The 12,900-nt window shown below is 49.2% G+C and overlaps 1 protein-coding gene and 1 non-coding gene across 2 annotated transcripts in view; both read left to right on the top strand.

Moving 5' to 3' along the window:
• The window catches only part of QPRT (quinolinate phosphoribosyltransferase), a 10,654-nt gene extending 90 nt beyond the window's left edge, over positions 1-10,564 (top strand). Inside the window, exons 2-4 of the mRNA XM_006914233.1 lie at positions 9,072-9,607; positions 10,142-10,273; positions 10,346-10,564. Of these exons, the coding sequence (XP_006914295.1) occupies positions 9,072-9,607; positions 10,142-10,273; positions 10,346-10,564 (887 nt within the window). The remainder of the gene's footprint in view (positions 1-9,071; positions 9,608-10,141; positions 10,274-10,345) is intronic.
• Positions 8,051-8,169, top strand: LOC112481670. The gene has a single exon (XR_003046994.1). It is a non-coding gene; the product is annotated as a 5S ribosomal RNA (ribosomal RNA).
• Positions 10,565-12,900: the final 2,336 nt, after the last annotated feature.

The raw sequence follows: 12,900 nt of genomic DNA, 5'->3' as shown, positions 1-12,900 counted from the left end.
TCCTGCTGCCCCTCTTCCCATCCCAATGTACCTCAGTCCCTCATCCCCCTACCCCCACTGGAAGACCAAGTCCCTGGACCCCATCTACTCTCTTACTTCCGCCGTCTCCTTCTAATCTCTCTGAACCGCAAGCATTCATTTCTGTCCCCCAAAGACCTCTTCTCACTCTTCTTTTTCCACTCTGTCGGGTCCCAAGAAGCTCTGGGGCTTGAGACCCAGGAAGGGTCAGGGGTGGCCTGGAGGAGGGCATTTTTCCTGGGGGCTGTAGGGGACAGGAGTAGGAGGCTGGACTGGGATCAGCTCTGGACTTTGTTCCTGGCTAGCAGCTCGGGAGGAGTGGAGACAAAGTCCCATCGCATGTGCCTCTGGCCGGGGAGAGAGCTTGAGTCCAGTGATCCTCTGCTGGGTGGAGTGATGTTGATAAGGAGGCTGTATGTAGAACGATGCGGGCCAGGCTTGGAGGTCAAAAGGCTCCTGTCTGAATACGGGCACCACCAAGAACAGGCTGTGTGACTTCAGGCAAGTCACCTGACTTCTCAGAGCCTCCTTTCCTTGCATCCGTAAAATGACAATAAAAGCTCCCTGCTCACAAGGTTGTGGGGAGGACGAATGACAGGATGCATGGAGGTGCCCGCTCTGTGAGCTCTCTGCATTTTCACTGGACTTCTTCCCCAGGTCTGACTTCGTCCCTGGTTTGCTGCTTCTTTTGGCCCTGCATACCTGGTCCCTTTGGCTAGGCAGTGGAAGTAGCTGTTGGGGGTCCAAACAAGCTCTTGGTTTTAGAAATGACTCAGAGCCTGGGTTCATGTCCCATTCCTGCCACCTGCTAGCTGTGTGACCTCAGACAAGATGCTTAGCCTCACTGTGTTTCTGTTTTCTTATTAATAAAGTGAAAACTTTATTAATAAGAAAGTGCCTGTCCTTGGCTTGCGATGAGGATTAAATGAGATAATCCATGTGGAGTGCCTGGCACACCAGGACCGCCCAGGGGTGGTTACACTGATGTTGATCCCTCGCATTGGTCTATCCAGCTCTGAGCCTTCCCCAGGTTCCAGCTCCATTTTTGGAAGTTCTGTGTGTCCATCTCCACCTGAACACCTCCCCACCATGCCAAACTCAGTCTTCCCCCTACACCATCTCCATTCTGTTCATGCCTCACCATCCTGCTACCCACACTGTGATGACGCCCGATGTTTAGCTCAGAAGGTCTGGTGCTGGGATCACTGAGCCGTGGGAATTAAGTCGTCAAGGGGGTGAGGCGTAGGCTGAGGAACTGGTGGAAAGCAGGGGCAAGGACAGAACATGGGCAGGGTGGTGGGCAAAGGCGGAGAGGTCAGACTTGGCCAATGTGTGAGCGGGGTGGGACCACACGTGGACGTGGGGTGATGTTCAGGTGGTGTCCCTTTTTTCTTACAGCCTTGAGAGGGACACCCTCCTATTGCACTTCACCCTGGCTCACTGCTTCTTGCCCAGCTGTTGCAACAGCCTCCCAACTTATATCTTTCAGGAACCCTAGGCACAATTTAAATATTTAAACTTCAAAGTGCGTTTTTGATCATATGACTGATAAAAAATTTTAGTGATTTCCCATTGCCTACTGATCAAAACCCTCTTTCCTGTCATTCAAAGCCTGCTCGGTCTGGCCCCATCGTACCATTCAGCTCTCTGTCTTGCTACTCTCTAACTGCTCTGAAATTCTGTAGAAAAAAGAGTCCCCAGCCCTGGGGCCACAGACCAGTACTGGACTGTGGCCTGTTAGGAGCTGGGCTGCACAGCAGGAGGCAAGCGAGCGAAGCTTCATCTGTGTTTGCAGCCGCTCCCCAGCGCTAGCATCACCGCCTCAGCTCCACCTCAGATCATCAGGCATTGGATTCTCATAAGAGCACAGGTCCCTGGTGCCAAAAAGGTTGGGGACCGCTGCTGTAGATCCTCTTAGCACTTATGTGATGGGCAATCACATTTGGTCCTATTTGGAGGTCATTTCTCTTCTCTAGGAAGAGAAGGGGAAAGAGAAGAATATTAATCTGGAAACTGCAGTGCTAATCAGCCTGTGTCTCCATCTGGTATTTGCCAAATGGATCGACAATTAAATAGAGCCACCGGAGTCAGACGCCTGGGTTCAAAGATGCCTGCTCGGACACTTTATGCGAATCACCTCATTCCCTCCTCACTGCAGTCCTGTGATTTCCTCGTGAAACTGATTCAGAGAGGTTAGCAAACTGCATGGGGTTACCCAGCATAAGGGTGGTGGAGCTGGGACTCAAACCCACGCGTGCCTGACTCCTAGTCCAGGCTGTTCCTACTACACCAGGGACAGCCCTGGAACCTTGACTGTGGCTTGCAAAACTCTGTGACTATTCACTTAATAAACGTAATTTAAAAATATAATTTTGTGTTAAGTTAAATGGCAGCGTGGTGAGGTGGGGGAATTAGAACACTCCGGAGCCCCTCTGCCTGGGCTTATGTTCCCGACTTCACATTCCCCAGCTATGTGAACTTTGAGCAAGTTACTTGCCCTTTTAGTGCCTCGGTTTCCAATCTGTAAAATGGGGATAATAATAGTATTCCCATAGGGTTGTTGTGAGGATTAAATGTGTTACTATATCTAAAATGCTTCAAACAGTGCCTAGGAAAGATGGTTAGTTGTCATTATTATTATTACACATTACGTCATTCCCGCTTCTATTATAGACAAGTTGTAGATGTCCCAGAGTTTTAAGAAAAATTTAAAAAGTCAAAATCTTTAAAATTGACAACTTCCGAGTTAATTTTTTCCTGTGAATTGAGAGAAACCATCATTACCTGGTTTTGGCTGGGAGACTATCAGCCTCATATAACACGACTGTTGCTGCAAGCACAGGCCACAACATTACATATACCATTAAGAACAAAGACTTGTATTTATTTTAGGTCCACTCGAAGAGCCTCCCTTTGTGCCCAGCCATCACAGTCATGGACAGGTGCCTGTTAATGACTGAAGGTGAGCTGAGGGGATGGAAGCTCTGCTCCCTTCCCGCAAGGAGGCACTGCCCAGTTAGGGCAGCATAGAAACAGTTGGCAAGACCAGCCGAAGTGCCAGTGGGGAATATCTTCATATATTGTGCCAAATCTTTGGTTTATTTGTATCCTTTTACATAATTTGTATAGAGAGAAGTACAGGAACTATCCCAAGATGCTTTTTGTATACACTCTCAGAAAAAGAGATTCAATTTTAATAAAACTCTGGACAGTCAACTCAGAAAGTATCGCCTTGAGACAGCAATGTTACATCCCACAGGGTAAAATTATAATCTCTGAAGGCCCGGCATTTTGAGAGATCTCATACATAACAACTGCAAGGGTAGAAAGCGGGACACAGTGTTACAGCCGAGTAGCAGCTTTTCCCAAGCCTTCTGCACCAGCCTTCCCCAGGCAGCTGCAGAAACGGCCCTCTCCTCCCAAGTTCCTTCCACTCATACCTGCGCATTAGGAAGCCTGTGTTTTCAAGGCCACCGCAGGGAATCCCTTTCGTTGGAAATGCAGGAGAGTTGGGGCCAGACGTTCCTTATTTATTTTTCACAAGCTGAATGTGGAGTGCTTAACATTCTGCCTCTACAATAAGCAGTTGGAACAACCGACCTCCAAGAAAGGGACAAGAGAATGGCTCCCCGCTGGCGGGGTGGGGGAGGGCGGCAAGGTTCTACAGTGGAGGCTCTACAAGCACCAGCTGTGAAGGAGGAAGAGCTGGGCCCGCATAGATCATTTGCCAGCTTTATCATTTTCTACCTCTGCCCTTTAAGTAATTTCCCTTTACATCTCTGAGCCTTGGTTCTCCATCTATAAACACAGATGATCTCTACCTAGGATTCGTGACTGTGCAGCAAGTGCCTGGCATGCCATGGGCACCAGTGGACGGCAGCTTTCCTTCTCTTCCAGCAATTCTGAAGCTCTCAGCTCTGCTACAAACTAGAATTATGTTACCACATTCCACAGCAGTTATATCAGAATTTTAGGGAGTGGGGCACAGACATCAGCATTTTGCAAAGCTCCCCAGACAATTTCATTGTGCAGCCAAAGTCGAGAACCACTGCTCTACCCATTCTTTTTTTTAAATTAATTAATTTTTTATGGAGACATTGGTTAACAAAATCTAGTAAGTTTCAGTTGTGCACTTTAACACTGGGATTGCAGAATGGGTCCTGCCTTTCAGCAGAGCGTTGATTATTATTTGCTTAAATGAACAATTCAATGATTTTTAGTAAATTTACTGAGTTGTACAGCTATCACTATAGACCCTTTCCATAACCCCATTAAGATCTCATGCTGTTTCGAGTTCATTCCTAGTCCAAGGCATACACGATTCTGATGTCTGTCTCTCGATTTGCCTTTTCTGGGTGTTTCATATAAAGGGAGGCATGCAGTCTGTGGTCTTGTGTGAGCGTTGGTTCTTAACTTTCACAAGCATCTGAGTCACGGAGGGAGCTCTTCCAAAACCATCCCTCACAGACCTTTATTAAGGTGGTCAGAATGGGCCAGAGCAGCAGAGATTCTGCAAAGCTCCCCAGATGACTCCAAGGTGCAGCCCAAGTGGAGGGCTCTGCTTTCTCACCTCTGTTGAAGGGAGTAGTCCGTGCTGACCGCCTCCACTTTCTCACCTCCCATATACTTCTTGACCATGACTGTATGGTTTCTGCCCCAACCACACAGAACCAAAACTGCTCTGTCAAAGGCCTCCCAGCCTTCTTTCGACTTGCTTCAGCTCACATTCCACTACTTGAAATCCAGATGCCCACTTCCTCCTGGGGCTCCTTCTCTCTTTGACAGCCACACTTCTGTGTGTCCTTTAAATACTGGTGTTTCCCAGAGCCTCCTCTTCTTCTCCGATCCTGCCCACTGCTATGCTCAGTCACCATCTATATACAGCAGTGGCTCCAACATCTCCATCCCTCATCCTAATATCTCTTCTGAACTCCAGGACCATTCTTCTGCCCTCCGTGTTTTCTGCTGGCACCTCAACCTTAGCATCTACAAAACCAAAGTCATCTTTTTCCCCAGCTCTGCTGCTTATAAGCGGTGTCACCAGGGCATGCTCTGGGAACCTCCTTGGGATCTAGTTTCTGTACTTGTAAAATGGGAAGATGCCCTGTAGTGAGTTTCAGGTGAGAGAGCATTATAAGAGAACTGCGGTGGCCATGGCTGCCACACCATAGGCGGTATAGATTGCTGCCTTCTGCTGTCCCCATCCTCCGCCCCAACCTACTTCTTCTTATGTCAGTTTTCAGCTACCCGGGATGGAAACCCAAGGTTACTACATTTTACTAGTTGCTAATTCTGGCAGATCCTACCTCCGGAACAATTCTCTCCTTGACCCCTGTTTGCTCTACCTACAGCTACTGCCCAGGTTCAGGGTTTCATCACCTTTTGTCTGGCCAGTGGCTTCGGCCTCCCTTTGCCTCCCAACCCATCTCCAGTCAGTGGCTGAAGCAACCTTTCTAGAAAAAAAATCGTAATTATATAACTTCCTTGCTTAAAATTCTGTATGGCTCCTAGGATCTGTCCGAACTTCTCAGCTAAATAGTTTAGGCCTTTTTCACTCTGGCCTCACCCTCCACCATTTCTCCTGTGAGCCCTACTCAGCCCTCCCTCCCATCTTCTCTCCGTTTTCTTGTGTTTGAGCCTTGAACACCTGCTCTTTCAGCCTGAAGTGTCTTGCCCTCTCTCCTACCCACCCTACACCTCTGCCCGGCAAACATTACTCATTCTTCAAGGCCATCAGAACTACCACCCCCTTCTTCAGGGACACTTAGTCATTTCTTCCTCTACGCTCCCACCACCCTTGGTAAATGCTTCAGTCATCCCTTTAGCAAACATGCCTACTATGTGCCAGGAAGTGTTCCTGAGCACTTTGCAAATATTAACTCAGTTAATTTTTGTAACAACCCTATGAAGTAATTATTATCATTATGCCTGTTGCAGAGGAAGAAACTAAGGCCCCAGAGAGATTGAGTCACTGGCCTAAGATCAGTTAGCTAAAAGGTGGCAGAGCCAGTGTTGAAACCCCGGCCATGTGGAACAGAGTCAGGGCTCTGATTCGTTCTGCTGTGTGGCCTCTCTGCTTGGATAAGTATCATTGAACACTTAGTATTAAGCTAAACAATATGAAATTGCCAACATTTGACCATGTTTGACCAATAAAAGCAGCACATTCATATGGTTCAGTGTGCTAGGCCCCTGGGATGCAGCAGGAAACTCTTTGGACAGACACATCTGTGCCTCCAGAGAGGAAACAGGAGTAGAGTGCGATTACGAGGGAAGAACAGGGGATGAGTGAGCAGTGACCTGATTCAGGGGGTCTGTGAGAGCCCCCTGCTGAAGAGGTGATGTCGAAGAGAAGACCCAAAAGAGAACTGAGGGGTGATGGGGAGTTGGCGGGGGCTGGGGGATGGGGTGAAGTAAGGGAGTTGCAGGCAGAGGCGCAACCCTGAGACAGCACAGGCTAAGGCCTGAAAGCTAAGAGAAAGAGCTGTCCGCTCTGTCACCCCAAAAGATGTACCTGGCACCAAGCAGGTGCCAATAAAGGTTTGTCGAAAGAATAAATGAAAACTGGAAAGAAGTTGGGAGGCCTGAAGCTCATACAATGAAAGTGGAATTTTAAACAGGAGAGTGATCCACTCGGAATTTATTTGTTTATTGTTTTATTTTAAAGCCACGTCTAGTGGGGTATAATTATAGACAGTAAAATTCACCCTTTTCTGTGTGAAGTCCTGTGAGTCTTGACAGGTGCCTGGGTCATGTAGCCACCATCACAGACAAGATCTAGAACAGTCTAGTCACTTCTAAAAACTCCGTGGTGCTGTCAGTTTGCGGCCAGCCCCACTCCCGCCCCCAGGCAAACATTGGTTTCTTCTCTGTAGTTGTTGGTTTGCCTTTTCCAAAATGTCATATGGATGGGCTCAAATGGGATGTAGCCCTTTAAATCTGGTTTCTTTACTTAGAACAATACATTTGAGATACATCCTTACTGTGTGTATCAGTAGCCGGTTCCTTTCTTTATTGCCAAGTTAGAATTCCATTGCATAGATGTGACAGTTTGTTTATCTGACTCTCAGCAGTTGAAGGATTTGAATTCGATTTAAAAAGCAAACATGAGTGCACAGAGGCTGAATGAGTGGGGGCCTCTGCATCGCTGCTGTTTGTTCCTGGGTCTTTTACTTGGCGGGACCGCAGACAGTGAGGATAGGGACTACGCCTTTGTCCCTCTTGCTGACTTCGTTCCCAGCACCCAGCCAGGGCACAGCTGGCTCTGAGTGAGGAACCTGACCCTCTTTCCCCACACTTGGGACACTTGGGACAGCGTGGGAGAGAATGTGGGGAAAGAGGTCAGGTTCAACCACAGGACTGCGGCTGAGGGTGGGGGTGGGGAGGTGAAGACTGGGTGCTTTGGGGAAGAAGGGCTGCACAAGAGAGTAGAGCAAGCCAGTGTCTGGCATCAACTTCAACCTGGAGCAAAAGTGAGGTTAACAAAGCCCAACTCAACTCCACCCAAGCCCCTCACATGCTGTAGAATTGCGTCCCCATCCCTGGGAAGGCTCCCGTGAGGCCGCAGGTCTTCTTTTGGCCGACAGATGGCCTTGTTGCATCGTGTCTGAGCTCAGCCTCAGCGGGTCACCCAATTCATTCAACTGGCGTGAGGGGCACGGTGACCGATACACATGAGCAGGAAGGACGTTAGGGACCACCATGTCCATCACTCCTATTTTACAGGCAAGGACTCGCCTGCACTCCTGAAGCTGTGTCCCACAGAAGAGAGGCTCTAACCCAGTTTCCCCATGCTTTTCCTTGTACAGCCCCCATCTGTAGAGACATGGCAGTTTGCTGAAACATCAGGTGTGGGAGGCGTCTCTAAGCTAGAGGGCAAAGGCAGAGGGACAGGCAGCCAGGACCACAAGGCCTAGTTTGTCTGACTCTGCCACCAGTTTGCTGTGTGACCGCAGCCTGCTTGCCTTTCCTCTCTGCTCCTCAGTTTCCACCTGTAAAAAAGCTAAACTTCCAGCTTTAAAATAGTTGGTGTGTCTATGGCCATGCCACCCTGAATGTTCCCGATCCCATCTGATCTCAGAAGTTAAGCAGGGTCGGGCCTGGTTAGTACTTGGATGGGAGACCACCTAGGAAGACCAGGTGCTGTAGTTGTTAAAAAAAAACAAAAACATATATATATATATATTTGGTGCTATGGAGAAGACTGGGATGAAAAAGACACACAGCTCAGATTCTACTGGGGGCTTCAACTCCTAAATAACTAATCTTTCTACGCAAGGCAGACTGGAAAGTCTTCAGGGCGACTCTCAGGTGGTGTCGCTTCTCTCGTAGTTGGTCAATAGCTGTTGATACAGCACCAGGTCTGCCAGGAAAAATGTAGGACAGTTAAAATTTGTTTCAGATAACCAACAGATAATTTTAAAGTATATGTATGTTCTGAGTATCACCTAGGATATATTTATACTTAAAAAATCTTTGATGTTTGTCAGAGATTTAAATTTAACTAGGTGTCCTGTATTTTTATTTGCTCAGTTTGGCAACCTGACCAGCCCGCAGGGCCCACCCTGCACCCCAGCCATTCTTTCAGGACCTCCAGATCTTCAGCCTTATTGGCTAGTGCCCAATTTAGCTGGTAGTTAAATCCAGTTGACCCTGGAACAACATGGGTTTGAACTGCACAGGTCCATGTATGCAGATTTTTTTTCAATAAATACTTGTCTTTTTTAAAAAAATACCTATACTATTTTTGATCTATGGTTGGGAGTTTGTGGATGCGGAGGGCCAGCTGTATGCATTGATTTGTGCCATTTTATGTAGGGGATTTGAGCATCTGTGAGTTTTGGTATTGGTGGAGGGGTCCTGGAACCAATTCCCCACTGATACCAAAGGACAACTAATTTTGGGAGGGAGTCAAAGTTCTATAGGGATTTTAGATTGCGTGGGGTTGCCACCCCTAACTCCTACATTGTTCAAGGTCAACTGTATTTTGACAGTCTCCCCTGACTACAAGAGAGGCAGCCAAAACGTAACATTGCTCTCTCTCTTTCTCACAGACCTGGCGCTCCTGCTGCCCCCTGCCACTCTGGCTGCCCTAGCAGATGGCTGGCTCCGAGAAGACTGTCCAGGCCTCAACTACGCAGCCTTGGTTACAGGGGCAGCCCCCTCGCAGGCCGTGCTGTGGGCCAAATCCCCCGGGGTACTGGCTGGGAGGCCTTTCTTTGATGCAGTCTTTGCCCGAGTCAGTTGCCAGGTCTCCTGGTTCTTCCCTGAGGGATCAAAGCTGGTGCCTGTGGCCAAGGTGGCTGAGGTCCGGGGCCCTGCCCACTGCCTGCTGATGGGGGAGCGGGTGGCCCTTAACACATTGGCCCGCTGCAGCGGAGTTGCCAGCTCTGCAGCCGCTGCTGTGGAGGCCGCCAGGGGGACCGGCTGGGCAGGGCATGTGGCTGGCACGAGGAAGACCACACCAGGCTTCCGGCTGGTAGAGAAATACGGACTCCTAGTGGGTGGAGCCGCCTCCCACCGCTACGATCTGGGAGGGTTGGTGATGGTGAAGGACAACCATGTCGTGGCAGCTGGTGGTGTAAAAAAGGTGTGTGTCGGCTGAGCCCCTGCCCTGCCTCTACTCCAAGCCCCATCACAGCACTTCCCTCTATTAGAGACCCTGGTGAGGAGTGAGGGCCTGGGAGTTGGGGGGGTGAGACTCCTAGACCCTTCAGTCTCTCAGTCTGTAAAATGAGGGGTTGGACCTGCTCCTTTACAAGTGTTCTGCTGCTGCCTGGTGTGATGTTCAAGAGCAAAAGACGAACCATGGGGAGCCCAGTGTTGATGGTTCTACAACCTTGGGCATGTCTAAAAAGGTTCTTGAAGACCCCTTCCTGTTTAAATATTCTGCGTCAAAATGAACTCAGGTCTAATGCCAAACATCACTAGTTGGCCATTTTTTAGACCCACAAAAGTGGTAATTTCATGTGCTTTCACCTAATATGAAAGAAACCATTCCAATGCTTGGTTTCCTCATTAACTCAAAACTTGCTAACCACCTGGGCCTTTTGAACGCCAGCCCCAGCTCAGTGTGCTCCTAGTGCGGCTGTTCTCACGAGCACCTTTCTGGCCTGTCTGTCAGGCGGTGCAGCGGGCCCAGCAGGCGTCCGACTTCACTCTGAAGGTGGAAGTGGAGTGCAGCAGCCTGCAGGAGGCCTTGGAGGCGGCAGAGGCAGGAGCAGACCTTGTCTTGCTGGACAACTTCAGGCCGGAGGTGAGGGGGGTCTGCTTCCTGGGAAGGGGCCAGGTTGGGGGCTCTCACCTCCCCTTGGCTTGTGTCCTGCAGGAGCTGCACCCCACGGCTGAAGCGCTGAAGGCCCGGTTCCCGAGCGTGGGCGTGGAAGCCAGTGGGGGTATCACACTGGGCAACCTCCCTCAGTTCTGTGGGCCACACATCGATGTCATCTCTTTGGGGATGCTGACCCAGTCTGCCCCAGCCCTGGATTTCTCCCTCAAGCTGTTTGCTGACGGGGCCACTCCAGTGCCCTATGCCCGCCGATCCTAAAGCTATAGAGGATGACACTGGTTTTGGGGTAACATGGTTTCTCGGGATCCTCAAGGTTATATATATTTTAGGAATAGTGGCCAAGAGAACACCCTTAGTGTTCACCTGGGTTACAGTCCGGCTCTGCCGCTTACTGCTATGTGGCCCTGAAGGGCTGACTTCACCTCTGCCCACCTCAGTTTCCTAATCTATAAAATGAGTTAATAAATGGTCATCCTTCTGGATTTCTCTGGGTGATAATTAACACATAGTAAATGCTCAGTAAATGTTAGACATTATCATAGTTCATCTGTTCTAAGATGCATTTTTTTTTTCCACACACTGGCCACCTCTGAAGTCAAGGTGCGTCTCTAACCAATGATGTTTAATGGCTACTGTCAATCAAGCGTCAGCCGTCATGTAGCCTTCGTGGCCTGTGCATGCAGGTTATAGATATAACATGATAATCTACGTTGAAATAACTTCAAAAGAGCACTTTTTACAAGTATAAAATAGAAATGGTAAGTGATAAGAAAGCATTGGTCATATTTAATCAACAATTTTCTTTTGGAGTGATAGTATGAGTTTTATAATTAATGACATCTTATATTTGAGGATATGTGGCATCAGGTCTGATATTCAGCTAGCAGATTCCACTTGGTTGATGCCCCAATTGTACCAGTGATTAAGTCTTTACATCTCACCTCTGGCTACTGTTTTACCTCTTTGGTGGAGGTGAGAACCTGTCCATTCCTCACTTCTGGAGTCCCCAACAGACTTCACCATGCATCTTCCCCAAAATGAAAGACACCCCCCACTTGGTGTTGCAAGCTTTTTGGGGTCTGGTTCCATGGGGTTATCAGTGAGGAAAGGATGGTTGATATAGAGCAGCTGAGGCCAGAGCAAATGTCTGTTGAAGGAGTGAAGGATGGGGGTTTGGGGTCACATGTTCAGAGGTCAAACTTCCTTCCGTGCGAAGTCAGGACTCAGGGATCTAAGCAGTGAATCTAAATCCTGCTCTCCAAATACATACTAGAGTCCTCACTCAGCTGTGTGCCACTCCTACCTTCACCTCAAGCCTAAGGCTCACCTTTCTTTAACCCCTTCTGGTGTGGCTCCTGGAGGAACCAGGACATGAGGGCTCCCCAGGATGAAGGTGGTCCCCGAGGTGACCCTTTCCAGAAGGGCTCCAGTCTGGAGATGCCTTTCTCCTCCCAGAACCCATTCTCTTCTCCACCCTTTACCAGAGGGAGAGAAAAACAGCTCTCGTCCACAAATTCTCCTTCCAGGGGGAATGTGGGCGTCCCAGTCTGCCTTAAGGGAGGTATTCTTCCCTTAACCCCTTCTCTAAACCTGGAAACTGGTAAGGGGCCTGGGAAAGGGGCGGATTAAGAAAACAACGAGCTCATTTCAGATGTGAAAGCCCCAGATCTTCATCCTCATGCACCAAACATGCTTTGAGCACCTGCCATGGCCAGGCTCTGAGCACACATCACCTAGCAGAGATGCAAGACACAAGTGGACACTGCCTTTGTTAATACACTGAACTGACGGGGCCATTTTCATAGGACACAGCTCAGAGGTGCCATCTGGGGCTGCACCTGTCTTCTCTAATATGCATCTTGAATCCAAATTCTCCTGTCCTGGGAGGGAATGCCATTACCAGAGGAAAAAGAAATGGATCCTGGGCAGGCAGAAGCAGCACAAGCCCTCCTTGCAGGGAAATGGATTTCCAGGCAGAGGAGACAGCACGGGCTCAGCGATAGGAAATGGCTTGGAATGTTTGGTATAAGATTTGAAGCTGGGATCAGGTGAGGCGAGATGGCTAGGACTGGGCTACATTCAGACCACAAAATGGTAGGTCAGAGGACTTGGACTCTGTCCCGAGAGCAATCAGATCGAAGCTGGAAAGTGAGATAAGCATATCTGCAGTTAGATCGCAACCATTGCAGGAAGATGTATCTGAGGGGCCAGGGAGTGGCTTCAGGGGAGACCAGGAGGAGGCTGAAGCAAGAGAGGGCTTGAACGTTGGTCATGGCAGGGGGTTGGAGAGAAGGGATGCGAGCATCTGCAAAGGCTTGGAGGGCAGATGGAGCCTGATGGGTAGAAAGAGTTGGGTGTGACTGGGGGGGTAGGGAGACGGGGTGGATGGCAAAGAGAATCTCACCCTCATCTGGTAGTGACCTATCTATCTGGCTACACTTTATCCTTGCCTGGCAAGCCTAGGACTATGTTTGGGTGATTTCCTCAAATCAGGTGCTGCTGTCAGTGTATAACGAGTCATCAACACTGGCTGGTAGTGAGAAGGGAACGTGCATTGACTGAGTGCCCTTGCTCAGCACACATAGATCTCTTTC

This window comes from Pteropus alecto, unplaced genomic scaffold, assembly GCF_000325575.1.
Source record: "Pteropus alecto unplaced genomic scaffold, ASM32557v1 scaffold44, whole genome shotgun sequence".
NCBI lineage: Eukaryota > Metazoa > Chordata > Mammalia > Chiroptera > Pteropodidae > Pteropus > Pteropus alecto.
The sequence above is the reverse complement of the archived record's forward strand: the minus strand, read 5'-3'. Positions and strand labels throughout refer to the sequence as shown.